Source organism: Bos javanicus, chromosome 4 (assembly GCF_032452875.1).
Source record: "Bos javanicus breed banteng chromosome 4, ARS-OSU_banteng_1.0, whole genome shotgun sequence".
NCBI lineage: Eukaryota > Metazoa > Chordata > Mammalia > Artiodactyla > Bovidae > Bos > Bos javanicus.
In genome coordinates, this window is record NC_083871.1 from 43994675 (window position 1) to 44020952 (window position 26278).

Below are 26278 nucleotides of genomic sequence, written 5' to 3' on the forward strand. Positions count from 1 at the left end.
GAAAAAAATTTCATCAGTGATACAGCATTACAACCATTACAATAAATACTAAAGTAAGTACTTCAGGAAAAAGGAAAATACCAGATGGAAAAAGAATTCCAAAGGAAAGAAGGGCCCTAAAAATGGTAAACATGTGGGTAAATGTAAGAGATTAAAAAAAAAAAAAAGTTCACTGTACTTAATTGGTCAGTCATGTCCAACTCTTTGTGACCCCATGGACTGCAGCCCGCCAGGCTCCTCTGTCCGTGGGGATTCTCCAGGCAAGAATACTGGAGTGGGTTCCCATGCTCTCCTCCAGGGGATCTTCAAACCCACGGATCAAATCCAGGTCTCCAGCATTGCAGGTGGATTATTTACCATCTGAGCCACCAATCCCCTTAAAAGACAACTGACCACGTAAAGCTGAAAAAGTAGAAATACATTGTGGAATTTTAAACACATGTAAAACCAAAATGTATGACAACAGCACACAAGCTGAAAAGAGAAAATCCAAGTGTACCGTTACAAGGCGCTTACATGAAATGAAGAGTGGCGTTTTACTCAAAGTAGATGTGATAAGCTAAAGATATATATAGCCACTACAAACAAGCAGCAAAATTTTTTTTAAAGCTACAGATAATTAATTCTCCAATAAAGTATTTATTGAGTATCATAAAAATACTCAAATACAAAAGAAGGTAAAGAAAAAGAACAAAGAACAGATGTAACAAATAAGAAACACGTTACCAAGAAGGAAGATTTAAACCCAACAAAATAATCACATTAAATGTAAATGGTCTAAATTAACAGCAGAGATTAGAAACCTGGATTTGAAAGAAAGAAAAGAAAAAGCAAGGTCCAACTATATCCCATGTACCATAAATCCAGCTTAAATACAAATAGGTAAAAAGTTTTCAAATGGAAAAAGAGAAATAACACTAACACTACTCAAAACAAAGCTAGAGTGGCAATACAAACAAAGTAGACTTCAGAGAAAAGCATATTACCAAAGGTCCATTTCACAATGACAAAAAGATTCATCAAAAGATAACAATCGTAAATATGCATGCATTGAGTAACAGAACTTCAAACTACCAATATATGAAGCCAAACTGATCAAACTACAAGGAGAAATTGGCAAGGCCACAATTATAGTCAGAGATTTCAACACCCTTCTCTCAAAAATGAAGAGAACAAGCAGACATAAAATATGTAAGGATACGAAAGGCTTGAAAATTTTGTCAGTCAACTTGATCTGATTAGTATTTACAGAACACTCCACCCAACATTCTTTTCAAGCACACATGAATCATTTACCAAGAGAGATGATACTCTCATAAAACAAGTCTCAATAAATTTAAAATGACTCAAATCATGCCATGTACGTTCTCTGACCACAGTGAAATTAAATCAGAAGTCAACCTCTGAAAAATACCTCAATATTGGGAAATTTGTGTACATACCTTTAAATAACCAACAGATTCAATGAAGAAACCACAAACAAAATCAACAAGGATTTCTGAATTGAACAAAAATGAAAACACGAATATAAACATTTGTGAGATGCACTCCAATCACTATTTAGAGGGAAATTTTATAGCATTAAACATTTGTATTAGAAGACAATAACAGAATAAGTTTACATTTTAAGATTCTAACAAATCAAAAGTAAATAAAATACAAAGTAAACAACAAAATGGAAATAAGAACAGAAATCACTGAAACTGAAAACACAAAATCAATTAAAAAAAAAAAATCTGGCTCTTTGAGAATATCAACAAAACAAATTTGTAGCCAGACTGAACAGGAAAAAAAGTGAGAAAATACACAAATTAACAGTCAGGAATGAGAAAGAAAACATTACTACAGATCTTAGAGATATAAAAAATATAATAAATGAATATTATGAACATGTATGCCCCTGAATTTAACAATTTAAATTAACAAGTTCCTTGAAAGATACAAACAACTGATGCTTACTCAAAAAGAAATAAATAAAAGAAATAAAAAGAAATAATCAATTAAATAAATAGAATTTAAAGGTAAAATCTTTCCCATAAAGAAAACTCCAGGTTTAAGTATGCTAGCCACTTAAATTCATCTTAAGTTTAAGATATCAATACATGGAGAGATCAGGTATTTATTAACTATCATGTACAAGCATTACAGATAGAAATTAGATATGGTTATGTTAGTATTTCAGTAAAATCATTCTGGAAGGAAGCTGTGTAGAGAATTGGTTAATATGAGGCCAAATTAAAATCAGAGAGACCTGGGACTTCCTTGGTGGTTCAGTGGTTAAGACTCTGCACTTCTGCAGGGGGCCCAGGTTTGATCTCTGGTCAGGGAACTAAGATCCTGAATGCCTCAAGGTCAAAAAAAAAAAAAAAAAAGGTAAAGAGACTAGAGACAATAATGAAATGATGAGGACATGAAGTAAGTCAGTGGCAATGAGCATTTTTATTAACTCAGAGTAGGTGTTGGGATAGGGCATTAATAAAATAGATAACAAGTAGAGAGAATAAGCAGATGCAGTGACTGACTGGACATGAAAGGTATGGGGAATAACAGAGTAAGGATATTCCATGATTCCCGGCCTGAACATTAGAAAAGCCATTGACTAGAATAGACAATACAAGAGGAGAAAAGATGATATGTTTATTCTTCAACATATGGCACATTTACGACAGCAAACTCACTCACATACAGCCAGACATCTTGGGAGTATGAAGTCAAGTGGGCCTTAGGAAGCATCACTACAAACAAAGATAGTGGAGGTGATGGGATTCCAGTTAAGCTATTTCAAATCCTAAAAGATGATGCTCTTAAAGCACTGCACTCAATATACCAGCAAATTTGGAAAACTCAGCAGTGGCCACAGGACTGGAAAAGGTTAGTTTTCATTCCAATCCCAAAGAAGGGCAATGCCAAAGAATGTACAGACTACCACACAATTGCATTCATTTCACATGCTAGCAAAGTAACACGCAGAATTCTCCAAGCTAGGCTTCAACAGTACACGAACCAAAAACTTCCAGGTGTTCAAGCTGAATTAGAAAAGGCCGAGGAACCAGAGATTAAATTGCCAACATCCACTGCATCACAGAAAAAGCAAGCGAATTCCAGAAGAATATTTACTTCTGCTTCACTGACTACACTAAAGCTTTTGACTGTGTGGAAGACAACAAATTGGAAAATTCTTAAAGAGAGGGTAATACCACACCACCTTACCTGTCTCCTAAGAAACCTACATGCAAGTCAAGAAGCAACAGAACTGGACATGGAACAACAGACTGATTCCAAATCAGGAAAGGAGTACGTCAAGGCTGAATACTGTCACCCTGCTTATTTAACTTATTCGCAGTGTATATCATGTGAAATGCCAGGCTGGATGAAGCACAAGCAGGAATCAAGATTGCTGGGAGAAATATCAATAACCTCAGATATGCAGATGACACCACCCTTATGGCAGAGAGTGAAGAGAAACTAAAGAGCCTCTTGATGAAGGTGAAAGAGGAGAGTGAAAAAGCTGGCTTAAAGCTCAACATTCAAAAAACAAAGAGATCACAGCATCCAGTCCCATCACGAATAGGCAGGTACACAATGGAAACAGTGACAGAGTGATTTTCTTGGGCTCCAAAATCACTGCAGATGGCGACTGCAATCGCCATCTGAAATTAAAAGACTCTAATTCTTTGGAAGGAAAGCTATGATCAACTTAGACAGCATGTTAAAAAGCAGAGACATTACTTTGCTGACAAAGGTCCATCTAGTCAAAGCTATGGTTTTTCCAGTACTCACATATGGATGTGAGAGTTGAACCATAAAGAAGGCTGAGCGCCACAGAATTGAGGCTTTTGAACTGTGGTGCTGGAGAAGACTCTTGAGGGTCCCTTGGACTGCAAGGAGATCAAACTAGTCAATGCTCAAGGAAATCAGTCTTGAATATTCACTGGAAGGACTGATGTTGAAGCTCCAATACTTGGGCCCCCTGATGCAAAGAACTGACTCATTTGAAAAGACCCTGATGTGGGAGAGATTGAAGGCAGGAGGAGAAGGGGACAACAGAGGACGAGATGGTTGGATGGCATCATCGGAGATTGAAGGCAGGAGGAGAAGGGGACAACAGAGGACGAGATGGTTGGATGGCATCATCGACTCAATGGACATGAGCTAGAGCAAGCTCTGGGAGATGGTGAAGGACAGGGAAGCCTAGTGTGCTGCAGTTCACTGGGTGGCAAAGAGTCAGACATGACTAAACGACAACCATGGTACATGTAAACTTTCAGAGGCCAAAAGGTAGACTCTTGTGTGTGTGTGTGTGTGTGCACTCAATTGCTCAGTCGTGTCCAATTCTTTGTGATCCCATGCATTGTAGCCCTCCAGGCTCCTCTATCCATGGGATTCTCTAGGCAAGAACACTAAAGTGGGTTGACACTTTCTCCTCCAGGTGATCTTCCCAACTCAGGGATCAAACCCATGTGTCCTGCAGTTTCTGCATTAGTGAGTGGATTCTTACTGAGACACCTGGGAAGCCGAGCCTATTTATTTGCTCCATCTGGTTTAATGAGTCTGACCTACTTTCTTCAGAAAAAGATTGGGGAATGTGAAGCTCTCCCCCTACCTTTTCCCTTTTTTGTTGTATGTGGCTGTAATGATTCAATTCTTTACTGAATTCTGCTTATTACCTATGTAACATCCTTTGCCTCCTTTTAAAGTTTTCACTATTTGTCATTTTCTGGCTTTCCTGACTCTACTTGAGAATTGTTATTTTTTTACATTTTTAATATTTATATTATTTTATTTGGCTGTGCTAACTCTTCATTGCACCATGCGGGATCTTTACTTGGGCATGTGGGATCTACTTCCCTGACCAGAGATTGAACTCGAGCCCCTTACTTCGCGATTTCAGAGTCCTAGCCATTGGACCACAAGGGAAATTCCAAGAATTGTTCTTTTATTTTCTTAAGTACATCCTTTTCAACTTGGTTGAACTGCAGCAACTTTTTTTTTTGGCCAGTCTTATAAGCCAGCCCATGTATCAAGTGTTTCACATGTATCAGTTCATCTCATTTTCAAAATTTTGCAAAGTATCTGCATTTTATGATTAAATAAAACTAAAACTGTGAAGAAAGCTGAGCACCGAAGAATTGATGCTTTTGAACTGTGGTGTTGGAGAAGACTCTTGAGAGTCCCTTGGACTGCAAGGAGATCCAACCAGTCCATTCTGAAGGAGATCAGCCCTGGGATTTCTTTGGAAGGAATGATGCTGAGGCTGAAACTCCAGTACTTTGGCCACCTCATGTGAAGAGTTGACTCATTGGAAAAGACTCTGATGCTGGGAGGGATTGGGGGCAGGAGGAGAAGGGGATGACAGAGGATGAGATGGCTGGATGGCATCACCGACTCGATGGACGTGAGTCTGAGTGAACTCCGGGAGTTGGTGATGGACAGGGAGGCCTGGCATGCTGCGATTCATAGGATTGCAAAGAGTCAGACACGACTGAGCAACTCAACTGAACTGAACTGAAACCTGAAAAAGATTGCATAGTGAGCCGAAAATTAAGACAACTGGTGGACTGCAGAATTGAAATTTGAACCTAGATCTGTAGAGCACCAAAACTTGTGACACATAACTTTCATAAGCTTTCTGCTACCTTTAAGAGGCCTCTTGCTGAATGTCTGACCAAGGTGATTTCATTCATGAACAAGTGTGCCTACTGCATGTCTTCAAAATTTCTGTAGATACACTTTTAATAGCCCCTTTCCCTACTGCTTCTAAAACTGGAAAGCTGCATACAGTGCACTTTTTCTCCTTTACTTCCTCTCATTAAATGTCAAATTTAATCATGTTATGATTATTATCAGGTAGTGGTTCAGCCACAGCCATTTCCTGCCCCAGTTTCTGTTCAAAATGAAGTCCAACATATTTTCTTTCCTAGTCTTCTAAAATTACCTGTTTAAGGAAGCCATTTTTTTCATCTGAAAGCTCACCTCTATTATTTTGTGTCATTTACGCATCCACATGACACTTAACAAGTTGGACTAAAAAGGCAGCTTTCCCAAACATCATTTGACTAAGTATTTTCAACTTAGTCATATGATTTTGGTTATCAAGTGATCCACATTTATAAATTCAATGTGAGTATTTATGGTTCTGTGCTGTCCTGAGGAGAAGACATAAGCATGGGAATTTTTCTCAGGTTTTCAAGGACAGTCTCAATTTAAAACATTCTGTTAGACTGTCACATCTCAAGTTTTGGGTCAGAAAAGATGGTAACATATATGCCAAGGGTAATGTGCAATATTGACTCTACATGGCAACGGGGCAGGTCAGGTTAAGGAAAGGCAATCACTTAATTAAGACTATTTTACTTTAATTTCTTTGGTGGCACTCCACATCCTACAGAATCTTAGTTCCCAACTAGGGATACAACACGCACCTCCTGCACTGGAAGTGTACCACTGGATATCCAGGGAATTCTCAAGATTATTTTTCTTTTTAAAATAATCCCAAAATACTTCCCTTGAATTAGGCACAGCTGCCTTAGTCTTCTTTTACTGGTTAGGATGAAATATCATAATGAAATAATGAAACAGTTGCTTGCCTGAACACATTTGGAAATCAGTTTTAGTAAGTATTAAAAAGTAAATATTAAATAAAAAAGTAACAATTCACACTCTTGAGATATTCTTATAAACTATATAATTTCTAACTACTAAAATTGCCCAGCCACATTTCTACACAATTATCATTTACATTTGGCCTTTGCAAATACTTTGTATACAGAGCCACAATTACTTGCCATTCCCATAACAATCCATATTCCCGTTCTGAGACCCTGCCTCTGGTTCTGTGTGTTCTATCTGTGTTGATGCCCTTCCTCCCCACTAATGAAAGTTATCAGTCACCCTGTAAGGCTCCAGAGATAAAGTTACAAGTCACCCTGGTAAACCTCCAACCCATCTCAACTCTTCAATTTATTTGTTTCTTATTCTTCATTCAGGACTTTATTCATCCACATACCAATAAGCCAGTACTTTACATATTTTGCTTAATATTAATACTCCCCTTTGAAGTATTATTCTCTCCACTTAACAGATAAGGAAACTAAACATGAATGAAATTTGATATCATGTTCCAGGTCACAAAGCAAAACAGGAATTCAAATGCTGGTCTGAACTTTAACTCAATTCTCCTTCCATGAAACCACAGACTTTATGGCACTCTCTTATAGTACAATATACACTGTATTGTATTACCATTATTTGTTCACATCTCTCTCTCTCACTAAAGGGATGTTCCTCAAAGACAGGGAAGGACTCCACCCTTACATTCCAGCAATAGTCAACAGTGCTTATTGTACAGTAATCGCAAAGTGTTACCAAATATTAAGTTTATTCTGCAGCATTATTTTCCACTGATCAGTCGCCTTCAACCAAATCTGTATGAAGCCATTTTTAGGCTTTGTAATTAGACTGCTTAGATGTGAATTCCACCTCTAAACTTATCTGAGAAATCTTGAACACGTGTTAACTACGTTAACTCATAGGAGGACAGTAATCACTGTAGCCACCTCTTTTAGGATTATAACAATTAAATGAGGCAACACAGAGGCAAATGAACTATTTTTTTGATCCTCATTTTTTTCTACATGCTACCCTAAATTTTCTTCAGCTCAGTCTAGGGAATCCTTTTTCATTATAAATTCTTGAAATGTTGGTATTACTCAAGTCATAAAGAAATAATAATTCCATTTGCAGCAACATGGATGGACCTACAGACCGTCATACTGAGTGAAGTCAGACAGAGAAAAACAAATACCACATGATATCACTTATATGTGGAATATTTAAAAAGGGTACAAATGAACTTATCAACGGAACAGAAATAGTTACAGATGTAGAAGACAACTTATGGTTATTGGGTGTAAAGGGGAGGGATAAATTAGAAAATTGAGACTGACATATAGACACTACTACATATAAAATAGGTAATAAGGATTTACTGAACAGCACAGGAAACTCTACTCAATACTTATAATAGCCTACACGGGAAAAGCGTCTAAAAAAGAGTGGATATATGTAAAACTGATTCACTTTGCTGTACACCTGAAACTAACAACATTGTAAATCAACTATATCCAATAAAAACTTAAAAAAAAAAATTCCTTGCAATTTTGAATGAAATGGACTAGCCAAAAAGGTTCATGGCTTAAAAATTGGTCAGGTCACTTAACTTGACTTTTATAGCCAACTGGCCAGTGCCAGTTTGGATTCAAAAAAAAGTTTATTCTTGGAAGCTTGACCATGCAAGAGTGTCCCCATTGTATACTTTATTTGCTCACCTCATTTTCAAGCCCTACCAGAAACTTTGAAAATTAGAACACAGACACTTTCTACTTTATTACCACCTAACTTAATACTGCCACCTCATGCGAAGAGTTGACTCATTGGAAAAGACCCTGATGCTGGGAGGGATTGGGGGCAGAAGGAGAAGGGGACGACAGAGGATGAGATGGCTGGATGGTATCACTGACTCGATGGACGTGAGTTTGAGTGAACTCCGGGAGTTGGTGATGGACAGGGAGGCCTGGCGCGCTTCGATTCATAGGGTCGCAAAGAGTCGGACACAACTGAGCGACTGAACTGAACTGAACTTAATACTACCTAGGATGCACACAGACAACTAAATTGTGAGGGAGGCATGTTATTTTCCCAACAAGAAAACGCTCCTGGAACCACCTGTGTTCTGGCCTCAGACATAACTCATTCTCCCCACACCTGCAAGATTTCTCTGGAATCTAGAGGATAAGTCACCGCACCGGACAGGGACTATCCGTTGCCATCCCTTAAACTTAGCAGCGGTTACTCCAAAAAGTTAGGATTTTATATTGTTATGCTATTTTTATGGATCTTTAGGCTAAAGTGTGTAATTTCCAAATTTTTAGAATTTCCCCCTTAAAGCTTTTAAAAGCTATCAGTTTGGGGGAAAAAAAGTTTTTAAAAATACATAACCTCTTGAAATAAGAGCAAATACTAAAGCTACAGCCACAATCTCAAAGGGGGCGGGGGGGACAAATTTTCAAAAGTCTAGTTGGCTAAAGCTAAACAAAAATTATAAAATCAAAGTACCACAAATACCAGACTAATATCAAAGTAAGCAGGATATACTATTAACAAACTAAGCAAGTGTAAATGACAAAACACTTAATACAGTCACACGAATTTTTAAATTACTTGGTACATGTCAACAGATACTGAGATTAAGAAATTGTCCCAGATGCTGTAGTGCCCTACTCAGTACATGTTGTTTGTTATAAAGCAGGTCCTTTTTTGAGGGGGAGGGGGACCACACTAAAAATTAAAAGGGTATCAGATTACCGACAGAATACTCTCCAAAGTTCTAAAAGGAGACACTGCATTAGAAAGCCATGACCTGAAGGAACAATACCAAAACACTGGCTGTCAATATGAGACAGAATAAAATAAGAAAATGTGAAGCACGCCGATGGACCGCGGCATTGTTTCCAGACAAGAAATACCCCTTTAAGGCCCACGCCAAGGATTTCAGCACCCGCTCCGCAGTCAGTTCTGGAATCAGAAAACTGTTGCCCTCTCAGTGAGGGCAGGGCAGCGACCCCCGCCAGCCGGCTTTCAGCGCGCACAGAGTCGCCCCCTTCTTCCGAGCTCGCTCCTCCGGCCGCTAGCTGGCCGCTCCCCTCTGGCCGGGACTCGGCCACCCGCTGGCCGCACACGCCCTCGGACCCGACGCGCCCCCAACAGAACGCCAAGGGAAGGAAGCGAAGGAGAGGGGCCTTGAGAAGGGGCGGGAGGGGCGGGAGGGGCGAGAGGCGGCGCTGCGATTCGGGCCGTCACCATCCAAGCTCGAGAACTACCCGGGTTCAGGAGGAGGAAAACTGAGCCTCCGCCGCCGGCCAAATGATAGGATCCCGGAGCGCAGGTGCCGGCGGCTGCCCGACGAAGTCACGGCCGGGAGGACGATGCGTTGACCCCGGAGCCCCCACCTCCATCCCACTCGCCGCTCTCCTCCCTCATCCACCTTCATCTTCGGCTTATGTCAGAACCCAACGACCTCCACACGGCCCGCCCGAGCGTGGAGGTGATGCCGGCTCTTACCTTAGGAAAGGGCGCGGCGCCGCGCCGCTAGAGGCGGCTAGGGTGCGCGCGGGAGACACCGAGGCGAGCGCCACCGCCGCCGCGGGAGCCTGAGGAGTCACAACGAAGCTGCCCGCGGGCGCGCCGCCTCCAGATCCGCCGCCCCACCCCCTCTCCCGCAGGATTTTGCGCCGGAGCCTGCAGTCTCCGGGCTCTGACTGGTAGAGCCAGAGGAGGGGCGGGGCGCCCCGCGGGGGCGGGGCTGAGCGCTGCAAAGTCTAATTGGCATCTATAGGCCCAATGGGACCACGGACGCTCCCGGCTTTGCTTAGACTGACTTTCCTGCTAGCCTGTAGCAGTCAAGAGGCGGGCCCAGTGGCTTCTTTTATAGCCGTCATTTTGACAAACCGGATTGTACGAAAAAGTCGGTTGGTTTGCACTGGCGGCTGAATGGCCCAATTAATTCAGGGGAGGGAGCTTCTGAGCTCTCCGATTGGCGTTCTCTCTACCTATAGGAGAGGCCCAGGCGGTTAGACCCTGCCCCGGATGTGGGCGCGGCTCTGAGGTACACCCGAGAGAGCCTGTACTGTGGTCGTTTGAGGAGGAGGAATTGAGGTCCCTTTTTCTTGACTATCATGTGATGGCTTCTGGATTTAATGGGGGGAGAAGTGTGGAAAAGGCCAAGGATCCAAACTGGCGAATTTCTTGATCTTCGATCCCCTCTCCGCTCTCCAGACAGCGGAACTGCCGGGTGAGTCCAGGGCTCCGACGAGCCGGCATACCCCGAAGTGCACTGGCCCCCCGCCCCCTACCCCGAAGTGCACTGGCCCCCCGCCCCCTACCCTGTGTCTGCCTCCCTCGTCGCCGCGCCCATCCCCTCACCCTCCAGCCCCAAATACACCGAAGTGGCACCAGGCTTCTGTTTGCGTTGTGGATCATATCGTACAAGAACTGCGTTCAACTCCAAAATGTACTGGGCCCGCAGTGCAGAATGGGGGGAGTTAGGATAGGGCGCCGCTGTCGGACCGTCGGCGTTTGAAGTTGAAGGGTAAGGATAGTTTAGGAACCCCCTTAGGAATGCCCTGAAGTTCTAGAGACAAGTAGACCCGAAATCAGGTAAATGTAAGCAGAACGCTGTTCCTTTGAAGGATGGTCAGGTTGGCCAAGGTTGTTGAAGTAGGTACCTTTCGAAAGTGACTCATTATCTGGAGGAATTCTTTGTTGTGGGCTCATTAAGCAAAACTGTCTTTGGGATAGGACGAGTTCATATGGAAGTGTACTGGCAGTCGCGAGAAGGGAAATGCAAATAGTGTGGCAAGCACCACGGACAAGTTATCGGGTCCACCCACACCTGATACCGAGATGCTGGACCTGTGTGGGGGCAGGGCCCTTTAGATTTCCATTTAGGGGCAGCGCAGGTGTTAGGCGGATAGGCGGTATATACTTAACTGTCTTCAGGTGCAAAACATAATCACGAATGAAAAATACTTTAAAAATTTTTGGAGTATGCAGCTTCCCCACCCTCCTTAAAAGAGAAAGAAGAGAAGTAGTAGGAAACAAATATAATAAATTAATGGAGATTTATTAATAAATCGGAGTTTTTTGTCATCATTGTACCCCAGCACCCATGATCCTTCAAGCATCATTTAAATATCAATAGAGTGCTTTTAGTGAAAGTGCACACAAAACTTTGTTGCATCCCACATAAAAAAAACTTGCAGCCACAAGGTTGTGTTTTTTTGCAGTCTTTTGACCTCCGATCTTAAAGCACCTGTTTTGAATGCAGTTACCCTTATTGAGTTACTACTCAGACCTATGTTGAGGGGGGAGGCGGAAAGCTTGACATTTAATGGCTGGCTGATAGAAGTTATGTTTAAGCAAATGTATTATCATAAACTTTTTTAAAAGTTAACAAAAACGGCCAGAGGGATTGGAAACTGGAATTGAGCAAATTCAATTTACAGTATGAAACCCATTTGTAGTTAATAACCAGTACACACCTCTCCACCTCTTCTTCCAAATTTGGTTCCACATCCCATTATAGCAGCCTCTGGCCAGGAAAGGACCAGCACAGAAAATGCCTTCCTGGGAGCAAAAGCATCTGTTTTTCATACTGCAGTATGAAGTATCTTCAAGCTAAGTAAACAAATTGAGTGCAAGCAGATGGGTTGTATAGAGGAAAGAAGGGAGCTCGGAGACTCAGATCATTACTGAAATGAAACAGATATATATATACTCTTGCACCATGATAGCTACCCACTGTTTAAAGTAGTAAAGATGTAACAATCAAAGTTAGTCCTAAAATATAACTACTTAAAGATGATAGGCTAGGACATTTGATTTATCTAGCCAGTTTCCTCCCTTTTTCCTTATTATCTTCCTGCATTTTTACTCCTGTCACCCATACTTCTGTTACCATCCCCATTACCTGCTTATCTTTTCCTCTTGCCGTCTCCTATGCTGTCTCATCCTCAATCTATCATTCCCCAGTGGCTTATTTCCTTTTGTTTATAATTTCTCTCCTTTACTGAAAATCTCTTCTTGATCCTTCATCATCATCATTGTAAGTCTTACCTTTCATTTTCTCTTCTCCCAGTGTTTCAGAGGAATTTATTCACCTGTTTGCATTTCATTATCTTCTGTTAGCTCCTCACCCAACTTCATGCAACCTTGCTTCTGACTTGCCATTCTGTTTACCCTTTTTCCAGATGGTCACAAGACTGATATAAAAATTGGAATAAATATGGAACATACTGTAAACCTGTATGTGAAGATTAAATGTGTTTATACTTAAGTATTACAGATTGATGGATTCCTATCAAAATTCCGAGTTTTTTAAATTTAGTGATTTTAGCATTGAAAACCTGGAAGGGCCAAATAAGAGAAAATATTTTGGAGAAGAAAATAGTAAGTAGATACTAGGCCTCCCAGATATTAGAATGTATCTAGTAACAGTGATACAGTACTAGTGCAAAACAGACATTGATCAGTAAGACAGATAGGAAGGTAAGAAATAGCTCCAATTATTAAACAATTTAGCATCTAATAATCACAAGTTTTTTAAGTGGTTTTGATTATTGAGTAGCAAGTAGTAAAAAAGCTATATACCACAAACCAAAAAATGGGTATTACTAAAAAGTTTTAGACTAAGAAAATAGGTATTCATAACAACTTTGAGAAAATTTGATTAAAAAATGTAAGACCCATGGATTAAGCTATGCGAAAATCCAGTGTTACCAATGTGTTCTATGTTACTTAGCCCAGTGAACTCTGTACAATCATAGTTCTACTTAATGTTGTAATTTTTTTTAACTGTTCCCTCCTTACTAAAACTCCTCTCCTGGCTTTATACCACCCTTTCTTTGATTTTGAATGCTTTTTCTTAGTATTCCTTGATAATGAAAATTAATAGGTGTGCAAATATACAAAGAAAGGTTAATTAAGAACATCCCTGAGGTACAGGAAAAAGATCCTGAGTGCCTGCATTTGTGTGAAAAACAAGAAAAGCAGGCTGTTTTTAAAACATCTTGAATAGAACTTATACCCAGTGGATATACTAAAAATTGTATTTTGTCACAGCTGTATGGAATGATGGATGTGATGTTGTCAAAGATGGCTACAAATTTGATGGATTATGAAAGGGAGATGATAAAGTGTTTTCAAAATTAGGAAATCTATGAGAGAAAAAGAGCCAGCTTTGTAAACCAGGAATAGAAATAATTTTTTTTTTTTCTGGTACCAAAATTTAAGATCTTGACTTTTTTTTTTTTCCCTTCTCTTAGGGTATATTTTCCTTTTTTCGACCCTGCAACAGCTTCTTTAAATTGTTTAAATGAGAATGTCCTTGGCTCAGAGAGTACTACTCACCTGGCTTTTCACATTACTCTTCTTGATCATGTTGGTGTTGAAACTGGATGAGAAGGCACCTTGGAACTGGTTCCTCATATTTATTCCAGTCTGGATATTTGATACTATCCTTCTTGTCATGCTGATTGTGAAAATGGCTGGGCGATGTAAGTCTGGCTTTGACCCTCGACATGGATCACACAATATTAAAAAAAAAGCCTGGTACCTCATTGCAATGTTACTTAAATTAGCCTTCTGTCTTGCACTCTGTGCTAAACTGGAACAGTTTACTACCATGAATCTGTCCTATGTCTTCATTCCTTTATGGGCCTTACTGGCTGGGGCTTTGATAGAGCTTGGATATAACGTCTTTTTTGTGAGAGACTGACTTCTAAGGACATCAGCTCATTTTATTGCTGTTCAGCAAGCTATTATTAAAGTGTACTGAATCTTTGCAAGCTTGAAGAATGCCAGAGAACTGAGAAAAATACCAAATGTAATTTTATACTGCTCCCATTAAAATAGTCTTGGTGACTTCTACTTGACCCCAAACTTAATCATTCAGTATTTGAGTTATTAATACCCTTATTGTTCTATATGAATAAAGTTTGTTTTGGATCTTATGTTTCTACTTGACTCTTGAATAATCTGTTTTAAGTATGTGGTCAATATTAAAAGTACGTAAACTAAGTAAAAGCCTTTAGTAAGTAAAGTAAAAGTAAGTAAAAGCCTTTAAAGTAAGTAAAAAGCCTTTAGTCTACACATTTGAATAGACATTTAATATATCATGGCCCCATTATGACCATGTAAATAGTCATTTGTGCTTCTCAATTATGAAGAAAACCTAGTTACTGAAATAACTGGGGTGCCACTTAAGGTTTATATTCAGAAAGAATCTAAAAGTTTTGAGTTTTTTCGTTTTTTTTTATCTAGGCTACCTTCATTGTTATCTTCGCCTTCCATCTGGAACAAATAAATTAGAGATAGAATATTAAAAACTGAGCAGAAGCTTGCCTCTTCCTCATGTTAGGGGAACCATCCATCCCATTTATGTCAGGACAGTCCAGGTTATGCCTATTGGTCTGGGGTCTCAGGGACGTAGTTCCCCTTTAATTTTTACAAGTGTCTTGGTTTGAAAAATTACAGATGCCCCTACCATAGTACTTAAACAATTCCAGTGAAACATAGGTGGCAGTAGGGCTTCCCCAGTGGCTCAGAATCTGCCTGCAGTGCAAGAGCTGCAAGAGATGCAGGGTTGGATCCCTGGGTCAGGGAATATCCCCTGGAGAAGGAAATGGCAATTCACTCCAGTATTCTTGCCTGGAGAATCCCATGGAAGCAACTTAGCAGGCACATAAGTGGCAGTACTTAAAAGAATTCCGGAGTCCACAACCCTAAAGCAGGGTCAGGGTTATACAGCCCTCTTAGCTTTGGGAGTCTCTAAAGTAGTAGTATGTTCATTTTAAAAATATCTAACAAGAAAATGATTTCTGGCTGTTAGTACTTGAGGGTGTTACTAGCTCAGTCGTGCCCGACTCTTTGTGACCCCATGGACAGTAGCCTGCAAGTCTACTCTGTCCATGGAATTGTCCATGCAAGAATACTGGATTGGGCTGCCATTCCCTTCTCCAGGGGATCTTCCTGACCCAGGGATCAAGCCCAGGTCTCCGCATTGCAGGCAGATTGTGTACCATCTGAGCCACCAAGGAAGCTTGAGAAGATTGCTTAGAGAATTGTGATCTAGTTCTCCCTGGTGGTTTAGAGGGTAAAGCGTCAGCCTGCAATGCAGAAGACCCAGGTTCGATCTCTGAGTCACGAAGATTCCCTGGAGAAGGCAATGGCAACCCACTCCAGTACTCTTGCCTGGAAAATCCCCTGGACGGAATAGCCTGGGAGGCTGCAGTCCATGGGGGTCGCAAAGAGTCAGACACGACTGAGGGAGTTCACTTTCCTTTCCTTTCTTCTTTGTGGGCCGATAACGTGACAAAGTTTCAGACACAACACTACAAATTAATACTGCTTAACTCTTCTTTTGAAACTACAGAGCTAGGTTAAATGAAAAAAAAAAAACTGATTACAAATGTTTTCCTATCTTATAATTGGTATATATTAGTATTTTGGATATGTAAAATAGGATTAAGAAGGATAGTTAATATGGGGAACATAATGTTCCAAGACTTAACTAGGTATTCCTAATTCAGTTGAGAGATCTAAACTATTTGTCCCTGGAATCTATTAATTGGGTACATTCGAAGTAGAAGAAAGCTTTTGTGTATGAGAAACCAGATAAGATTTTGTAGTTTAGGAAAACCTGTATTTGTGAAAGCATCACAAAGTATAATCTCTCATAGAGAAAAGGAGAAGAAACAGCATCACATGCAAAGAATCAGCTAGGCCAGGAGTCAGTAAGGTTATTTTGTAAAGGGCTGTATAGTAAATACTTAAACCTTTTGTAGGCCATATAGGTTTGTCACACCTATTCAGCTTAGTTCATGTGGTAAGAAAGCAGCCAGACCCTAGCTCTGTTCCAATAAAACAGTTTATGGACAATGAAATTTAACATTCTATGATTGCCACATATCAAAATATTCTTTTGATTTTTGTTTCAACTATTTAAAACTGCAAAAACCATTCTTACCTTACAGGCTATACAAAAAGCAGGTAGTGCTCTAGATGTGACCCATGGGCAAAGTAGTTTGCTGACCTCTGAGCTATAGGCCATAAAATAAGCAAAAGTAGAAATTTTTATGACACTACTAAAAGGAGAGGTGGGGCTGGTCTCCAAGGAAAGGAAAAGAGGTTTAGGTAAGATTTGTATGTAAAAGGCAGCACAATAAGCAACTTGTTTACACTTAAGTATCAACCAATCTTAAAGTGTCTGAAAGAATCCCAGAAAGTAGAACTCCTCTTTCTTAATTTGCTCAGTCATGTCTAACTCTTTGCAACTCCATGGAGTGGAGGCTGCCAGGCTCCTCTGTCCATGGAATTCTCCAGGCAAGAATATTGGAGTGGGTTGCTATTTCCTTCTCCATAATTTGGTGTACTGCCACACTAAATAAGCAACTTGACATAGCAGTATTATTGATGTGTGCCTCCCTGATCTGGACACCAGATATTTTTGTTTTTTCCCCACACCACCAAGGAATTAACTCAGTTCTGACACTATGTGGAGATAGAAGATAGAATCATATCCCATAAGCTAAGGTTCAGTTTCAGAAGACTGCACATTTTCCTTCCCCTCCCAACTTCAGATGCCAATCACATTCAGGTTGTCACCTTGCTTCTGACCTACTTGCTCTAAATTGCAGGTTCCCATGACCCTCTCAAGTTTAATTAATTTACCAGAACAGCTCACATAACTCAGAAAAACATTTTACTTACTAGAACACCAGTTTATTATAGGATATTAACTCAGGAACAGCCAGATGGAAGAGATTCACCAGGCAAGGTATGGAGAAGGGGTGCAGAGTTTCCATGCTCTCTGTGCACACTACTCTTCCCCCATCTCTTCATGTTCACCAACCTAGAAGCATTCTGAACCCTGTACTTTTGGGATGTTATGGAAGCTTGATTACATAGGCTTGATTAATTAAATCATTAGCCACTGGTGATTGAAATTATCTCCAGCCCTGGGGGAGAGAAGGGGACTGAAAGTTTCAACTCTAATCACTAGGTTGGTTCCCCTGGCAACTGGCCTCAAACCTAGGACCTTTCCAAAAGTCTTCTCATTAACATCAATTCAAAAGACACATTATTTACAGTTATCACTTGGGAAATTACAAGGGTGTCCAATTCCTGTGCAAGGAACAGGGATGAAAACTAGATATATATTACTTCTTAAAAGTCATATCACCACAGTCTCAGTAATTGGGATATACTTTAAAACATTAATGAAAGACACAGACATGAAATTATACTTAAAGGAAAAGCAAAACTAATGTAGTAATACAGTAAGTATTGCAGAAAGCTATCTTCTAGATTTTAGCTACAGGATACTTTATAGTAGAGATGTTTACTGATGGTATTTATAAAAAGAACACACTTTGCTTTGAGAAAGAAGCTTGAAATAGTGAAGCCATTAATTACCAGGTGGTGACATAACAGGTTTGGAGAAGGCAATGGCACACCACTCCAGTACTGTTGCCTGGAGAATCCCATGGATGGAGGAGCCTGGTGGGCTACAGTCCATGGGGTTGTGAAGAGTCGGACACGACTGAGCAACTTCGCTTTCACTTTTCACTTTAATGCATTGGAGAAGAAAATGGCAACCCACTCCAGTGTTCTTGCCTGGAGAATCCCAGGGATGGAGGAGCCTGGTGGGCTGCCATCTATGGGGTCGCACAGAGTCGGACACGACTGAAGTGACTTAGCAGCAACCTAACAGGTTGGAATAGGGGTAGAGGCAGAGGACTGCAGGCAGCCTAGAACAGTTTATGCTATTTTAAGAATCTAGATGAGATGAAGATGTGTGACTGTGAACATCTACTATAACAAAGAGCAGACAAATTATAAACAGTTCTGGGGTCAACACAAGAAAATATTTAAGGATACATTGTAGAGCTGATCCTTGAACAATGTGGGGTTTGGAGCACTGACCTCCATGCTGGCAAATCCACCTATAATTTACAGTTGGCTCTCTGGCCCTCCACATCCAAGATTCCACATTCTTGGATTCAATAACAGGTTGTGTAGGAATATGGTACAGGTTGAAAAATGTGTATTAGTGGACCCTCACAGTTCAAACCTGTATTGTCCAAGAATCAAGTGTACACAGAGAAAAAAATATAGAAATCAGATTACCATGAGATGACTGTGTAGAGTGATACAACAGCAAAACTAGGAGGGAATGAAACAGCTAATTCTTGGGGACAAGGGTAAAGAGAATTTAGATTTGATAGCATGGATCATTAGGTAGCTCAGATGGTAAAGCGTCTGCCTGCAATTCGGGAGACCCAGGTTCAAACCCTGAGTCGGGAAGATCCTCTGGAGAAGGAAATGGCAAATCACTCCAGTATTATTGCCTGGAAAAATCTCATGGTTGGAGCCTGGTAGGCTACAGCCTACGGGGTTGCAAAGAGTCGAACACGACTGAGCGACTTCACTTCAAGAAACCAAAGTTGACTGAAGTCACGGTGTCATGAAGATAGTTCAAGGACATAACCTAAAGACCTAAAGGGAAGAATCACAGAGACCCCCTTAAATGGTGGTGGTGGTTTAGTTGCTCAGTCATGTCTGACTCTTGTAAACCCATGGACTGTAGCCCACCAGGCTCCTCTGTCCATGGGGTTCTCCAGGCAAGAATACTGGGGAGGGTTGCCATTTCCTTCTCTAGGGGCTTTAAATAGTAGTGGATAGGTAAAAGACGCCATCCAAAAAAACCAATGAAAAACCCCACAACGGGTCATGAAGAGTTTTACTGAGTAAATGATCGATAACAAGTGTTACAGGGGTTAAATGGAAGTATTAAGACATGGAGCCACTGGATTTGATAGTCAACAGTTGGGAGAATCACTTCGGTTGAACAATTAAGAGAATTAAAATGAAATTGTAGTGAGATGAGGAAGTGAAGCAGAAGATTTCCAAAAACGTTGTTAGGAAGACAGAGGGAACAAGAGCATAAAGTCAGACTCAAAGTTTTTTTTGTTTAAGACAGACTTGAGATTTTTCACATAAGAATCTAATACAGTTAAAAACCAAAATTTCGGGATTTCCCTGTCATTCCAGTGGTTGAGAATCTGCCTTGCAATGCAGAGGACGCAGGTTCGGTCCCTGATCAGGTAACTAAGATCCCACATGCCTTGAGGCAACTAAGCCTGTGCACCACAACTACTGAACCCAAGCACCACAACAAAGACCAATGTAGTCAAATAAATAAATGTTTTTTTAAAAAAAATTCAACCAAAGAAGAAACTGGGCAGAGTGGAGTGGGGATCGAACTGTCTAAAAATTTTAAAACACTGTTAACATAAAATATTAGCAAGTATATTGACTTGCCTCTGAGTCTGCACACTTAGTAGTATTCAGCAGTACGGTAGCAATGAACTTTATAGGGAAGTGTAAAGATTTAACATTTTAGGGACTCCCATGGTGGTCCAGTGACTAAGACCCCACATTCCCAATGCAGGGGCCCCAGCTCTGATCCCTGGTCAAGGAACTAGATCCAACATGCTACAACTAAGGTTCACAGTCTGCAACTAAAAAGAAAACAACAAAAAAAAATCGTACATGCCACAGCTTAAAGATCCTGCATGCCCTGCAATGAAGACTGATGGCAACTAAAAGCTGGGGGAGCCAAATAAACATAAAAATATTTTTTAATTAACATTTAAAAACACAAATGCGTAAAATCTAAATCTCAAAATGTGTTGAAGATCCAGTTTCATATTTTAATAGTACAGTTCTTAGAAGGTAGAAAATAGTAATAGAGCATACAAGGTGTACAAATTCTACTTTTAATTTCTAGTTAACATAATTCAGTTTCCTACATTTTGTTCTCAGGTCATTCACATTCCCTGTTTGGGTCTGAAGTCCTGAAGGGAAGATATATGTAAAATTTTTAGCAAGATGTATTCCCCTTTCTTTCCCTGTTCTCCCAGTAGAGATGATACACATCTGTAAACTTAAAGGAGACATCACTGCTTTTAGGTTCCTTGTGCTTAACATTCTAAAAAACTCATTCCCATCTGCAGTATGCAGTGGGTTACAGGAAGAGCTGAACAGAAAAGCCAGGACAGAGATAGGATTTTATAGCTCTCCTGAGTTGTCCTCCTCAGAGAGGGCAATGGCACTCCACTCCAGTACTCTCGCCTGGAAAATCCCATGAACAGAGGAGCCTGGTGGGCTGCAGTCCATGGGTTCCCTAAGAGTCGGACACGACTGAGTGACTTCACTTTCACTTTTCACTTTCATGCATTGGAGAAGGAAATGGCAACCCACTCCAGTGTTCTTGCCTGGAGAATCCCAGGGACGGGGAGCCTGGTGGGCTGCCGTCTATGGGGTCGCACAGAGTCGGACATGACTGAAGGGACTTAGCAGCAGCAGAGTTGTCCTCCTTTCTTATTTGAGGTATACTGTCAGAGCCAAATCTTACCAAACATAACTCTTTCTTATGCACATTCTAATATAACTCTTTCATAGGACATTCTAAAACCAGTAAAATTTTGTTTACATACCAACAGAAGTTAAACAAGAGGAAAGAAGATTAAGAATGAGCTACATATAAAACCCATCAAGTAACACTTTACCAGGCTAAAAGTATTTTGAAAACAATGGCACTTTTGTCCTTTCTGCCTGAAGATAAAAACAATCATGTCTACAGGAAAGAGAGGCAATTTACCATTACACCCCAGCACCCATACCTTCCTAGTTTAGCAACCTTTTTTAAAGTGAGCTTTACTATTCTTTTCTCTGTTGACAGAAGTCAACTTTTCATAGTTTTTAAGAGAAAAAACAGTTTTCAGATTTGAATCACTTTCAAGATCTTATGGTTTCTGTTGAAGATAAACAAGAACTTTCAAATATGGTAAGATGAAAATAAAATGTCAAATATAAGAATAATTACAAAACAAATTTAAAATATTACAATTATCAATTTTAGTATTTATTAAAAGATGGAAGACAAGGAAAATTCCTCTCCAACTTCAAAAATAAATCCTGCACCTTTGCTAAATGCAAAATAAACTGATATTTGCTTTACATGACAATGAAATTACCCCAAAAAATAACCCAAGTATACCAGAAGAGTGCTAATCTATTATTTACAAAGACGATCTTACCTGCTCTAAGTATTCAAGAAAAACCTGTTTACATTCAGGAACACTAATGAAATAACCTTGAATACTTAACCCAAGATATAAAATATTTCCTACCTTCCATGACCAACCCTCCCCACAGTTACAGAATGGATAAAAAAATGAATATATGTGGAAGCATAACAGTATTTCCAATAACTTTATAACACATGCACGCACACACACAACCACACACACACAGTGCTGTGCTAGATCAACCTAATCTTTAAGGTCAATAGCTGTAGCGACAAAGAAGATAATAAATATGGCTTTAGTAAAAGTTTTCAACCAAAGATCACAAATGCTTAATTCTTTTGATAGCTAACCTGAGTATGGAATATATATTACTTACCAAAAAGGATATGACCAAAAATAATTAAAAAGAAAAAAAAAATCTCTGTAGCAGACACCATTGAGGTACCTTAGTTTTGCTTTTTTTTTTTTGTAAAGGTCTGTATAGCAATTTAATAATTTACATAATAACATTTATTCCATATAGTGTAGTTCATATAGAAACTATCTTATGTGCTTTATTGTTCTGGTCCAAGAAACTGGAAATAATAGCAGAAAAGTTTTGTTCCGATAAAGAACTGGAGTGGACTAGCTAGGAACACTTTAATACAATATTGAAATAAGAATTATTTGTGTGTAGCAAATGGAGCCAGTAAACTCTCAGGTTGCGTCTGGAGAGAATTTTAAAATTTTATATATATATATATATATATATTATATATATATATATTTTTATATATATATATATTATATTATATATATATATAATCTGTAAGACAGGAAGATAAGCATGACTCAACATAACAAGGCTGAATCTTGAAAATCTGGGTTCACTGACTTGTATTTCACCTCTACGGGGATGTATGCATTTTACAAAACAATTAAATTTTCAAAATATGGAGAAGTTTGACAATAGGTTAAATAGGAAACTACACTTAAAAAGTAACCACTCTGGTTGTTTTACATATGTCTTTAAAAGTTTAAGGCTCATATATTTTGGAGGGATATCCTAAAGACATTTTCTTACAGTATGGTCTCATGCATCTATGCATGTGACACTGGAAAACTGGAGCTAAAACAAACCTTGTTAAATATGCCACCCTTCACTTAAAAAAAGAAAAACCTAAACATTTTAATCACATTCTCTCTCAATTTTCAATACTGGTTTATTATAAATTTCTGTCTCTCCCCAAAGTAGGTGTAAATACATAAATTTAGCTTAAAATTGAAGATAAAGGTAGCGAGAAGCAAGATAAGAAAGTTATAAAACAAAAACCCTATTTACATTTTGATGATTTACATTTGATGATTACATTTGATGATGATTCCTTCCTCCATGAAAATTCATATGCTGCAAATAGATTGATTTCTTACAAACCACTGATATTTCTGTATAATATTTGCCTGCCCTTTTAAATTGGAGGTCAGAAATGACACCATTGCTACAGTTTATGATTTCTAGCGAAATGCCTTTAAGTGGCTTCTCCCTAATCAGAGAGATAAGCAGCTTTATGGGCCAGAGTAGAAGCCACTGAATGGGAATAGCTACACAAGCTCAAAAGGCAGCAGCACAAAGAACTCCAGCTGAAAGTAATCAACCAAAGCATGTGCCCAGAAAAATACCAAATTCAAATAGAAGAAAATAAATTGCAAATGCAGAGTTCTTAACATCAAAGCAAACAATAGAGACATTTGCTTGACTTTTATTACAATAATGAAAGCAATTTGAAACAGTGCTAAAGTCCATCATTGAAGAGATTTGTTTTAATCATCTTTGGCGAGGCACTGGCAATCTTGTTTCCTATGCCAGTTTTACTTTCCAGAGCTTCTTTTCAAAGAAAAAAAATCTAAGTTGTTTACTTTAGTAAGGTAGGGAGAGGGATGCTTAGAAAGACCAGGTAACAAATTTTATTTTGTTAATTATACTTCTGTATATGGCAGTTAAGTCACTGCTCTTATTTTAATATGCCATATTTGCCATCTTTTTCTCCTGTTCCTCAAGAAATATGTAATAAAATATTTTAACTGCACACAATTAAACTTTCTGTAACTGAACATTTTTTCCCAGCTACTATTAGATACAGTATAGGTGCTGATTAATAAGAAAATTTTCTCAACTTCTTATTCCACACACTACAAAGAAAATTCACGTTAATAGGGCTATATAATCTGGCCACATAACTTCATTAGTTAGAAGGGTTAGATACCACTAAAATACCTTTTTTCTCCCAACTTATAACATTTTTCTATTACCTAAACTGCTTTCTTAACATTGAAATATTTTAAAATATATTCCAGGGAGTATAGGAAGTTTCACATACTCATTCAGCAATTTAAGAAGTTATGCAAAATATGGTAACATATATATATATTCCCATACATACACACACACATAAATATACTTTCATAACTGAATCTTGGTTTTAAAAATGCTTGCACAGTGTGGGAAACTTAAATATTAACTAGATTTGAATACATACACTTGCATTCCATTAGCACTTGATATACCAGCAAAAACATAACAGGTGAAATAAATGATTTAAATGAATGGGTTTTTTTTTTTGGCAGACCCAACAGAAAACATATTTATTGTTATGAACCTTTATTAAGTGGCTCACATTTCAGTATAAATCACACTAAAAAGATTTTTTAAAAGCTATTTACACTACAGTGCTGACACATTTAAAGTGAAAAAAAAAAAAACTGGTATAAATAAACTCTATGGAAAAGGCTTAATTGTCAAAAAAGAATTCTGGCTCATATTACAAAATATATATATATATATATATATGGTAATGTCAGCTCTATTCTAAAACCTACAACTCCACTCAAATGATTTTTCAAAGACTGCTTTTGTTTAAACCTGCAGTGTTTTCAGTGCATCTGGCCCTAAGTGCTTTGCTACTTCACAGTTATGGACAGGCACTGAGGAATGTTACAAAGCTACTTAAACTATATTTTGTAACAGACTTGGGAGCAAGTCCTTGGCTTGCTTTCAGAATTCATGAATCTTTATTACACCATTCAGTTTAAGAAAAAAATTTTAAATGGTATGTACAAATTTAACACAAAATGTCATCGTCTTTTCTCTCTTGATTTGAACGTGTTGAACTATGTTGCCTTGTATCAACCAGACTTATGAGACTTCCAGGACACAATTCTTCCTTTAAATCTTTGTTGCTATTTTCAAATTTAGAGTCCACTTCAACCTTAAATTCTGTAAATTGAACATGATCCAATTTTGCTTTAACATTCTTGCTATCCATATTATTCGGTGCTCCAGTCTTTTCAGGAATATAAACATTCACAGGTTCTTCCTTGATTCTTACAGATGCAACAGGTTCATGTTTAATCTGCTGTAATTCATATTTAGAATGAAGTTTGTCTGAAAAAATAGAATCCAAGGAGGTTTTGCTTACAGCACAAATCGTGCTGTCAGTGTGAGGTCCAAGAACTGATGATGTAGAATCTGGTGATGTGCCTGTTTCATGAGTAACTGTATTCTGAGCAGGGTCCTCCTCTGAATGATACAACTTGAGCCGAACATGCCATGCTAAACTGCATACGGCTGAAACTGTCTTGAACTGATGAACAACATTTCTTGGAATAAAATAAATGTCATTATCATACAGCTGAATCCTGGCATAGCGAATGCCTTCCCTCCTCAGTTGATTAAGTTTTGCATCATCAACCCATTGGACACACTAAAACAAAACACAAAATAACAATAAGTCTTTTCCACAATAAAAATTAAATTGAGGATAATAATAGTTTTAAATATACCTGGGACAGTGGAGGTTCATGTAAATCTAACTGCATTCGTTGAACTACTTCTAAGAAATCTTCAGCATGAAAACAGATTACATCTTTGGTTATTCGGGGTTGATCAGGCCTAAAAAAGAACAAGAGATAATGAAGAGTCTGCCATTCATGTTTCACTCGGCTAAGTCCTTATTAAATTCAAAGCAAAAGGGACTTCCGTGGTGGTCCACTGCTTAAGAAGAATCCACCTGGCAATGCAGGAGACGTGAGTTCCATTCATAGTCAGGATCCCACATGCCATGGAGCAACTAAGCCCGCATACCACAACTACTGAGCCCACACACTCCGGAGCCTATGTGCCACAACTCCTGAGCCCGTGCACCACAACTAGAGAGTCTATGTGCAGAGATGAAGGATCCTGCATGATCCAAAAGATCCTGCTTGCTGCAACTCAATGCAGCCATATATATATATACACATACATGTGTATATATATGTGTGTGTGTGTCCATATATATAGAGAGAGAGAGACACACACACATATATATATTAATTCAAAGCAAAACTAGTTTAGGTCAAAAATCAAAGTATTATCTTAGAAATAAATTGTAATTAGAAGACCACTTTACATATTTAAACAAAGGATAACACTATGAGATTTAACGTAAATATGGATAAAAACAACTCATTTTATTATTTCTATAATATATAGGCATAACAGAGCAGAAACTTTATTCATTGATCAAGGAAAGGAGAAGAACAAAGGAAAT

At 39.0% G+C, this 26278-nt stretch overlaps 3 protein-coding genes across 32 annotated transcripts in view; 1 reads left to right on the forward strand and 2 right to left on the reverse strand.

The window, feature by feature from the left end:
- PHTF2 (putative homeodomain transcription factor 2) overlaps window positions 1–10471 on the reverse strand; it is a 228681-nt gene extending 218210 nt beyond the window's left edge. For all 29 annotated transcript variants that reach the window (XR_009735859.1, XR_009735858.1, XR_009735857.1 and 26 more), the window contains exon 1: window positions 10120–10471. The gene's annotated coding sequence lies outside the window, so the exon portion shown is untranslated. The remainder of the gene's footprint in view (window positions 1–10119) is intronic.
- Window positions 10472–10656: 185 nt separating this feature from the next.
- Window positions 10657–14562, forward strand: TMEM60 (transmembrane protein 60). The gene is made up of 2 exons (XM_061413853.1): window positions 10657–10849; window positions 13881–14562. Exon 2 carries the CDS (start codon window positions 13931–13933, stop codon window positions 14330–14332), a length of 402 nt encoding a protein of 133 aa, XP_061269837.1. The 5' UTR covers window positions 10657–10849; window positions 13881–13930; the 3' UTR covers window positions 14333–14562.
- Window positions 14563–23433: 8871 nt separating this feature from the next.
- RSBN1L (round spermatid basic protein 1 like) overlaps window positions 23434–26278 on the reverse strand; it is an 85409-nt gene continuing 82564 nt past the window's right edge. For both annotated transcript variants that reach the window (XM_061413856.1, XM_061413855.1), the window contains 2 exons: window positions 25530–25638; window positions 23434–25450 (listed from right to left, as the gene is read on the reverse strand). In XM_061413856.1, the coding sequence (XP_061269840.1) occupies window positions 24809–25450; window positions 25530–25638 (751 nt within the window). In that variant the 3' untranslated portion in view covers window positions 23434–24808. The remainder of the gene's footprint in view (window positions 25451–25529; window positions 25639–26278) is intronic.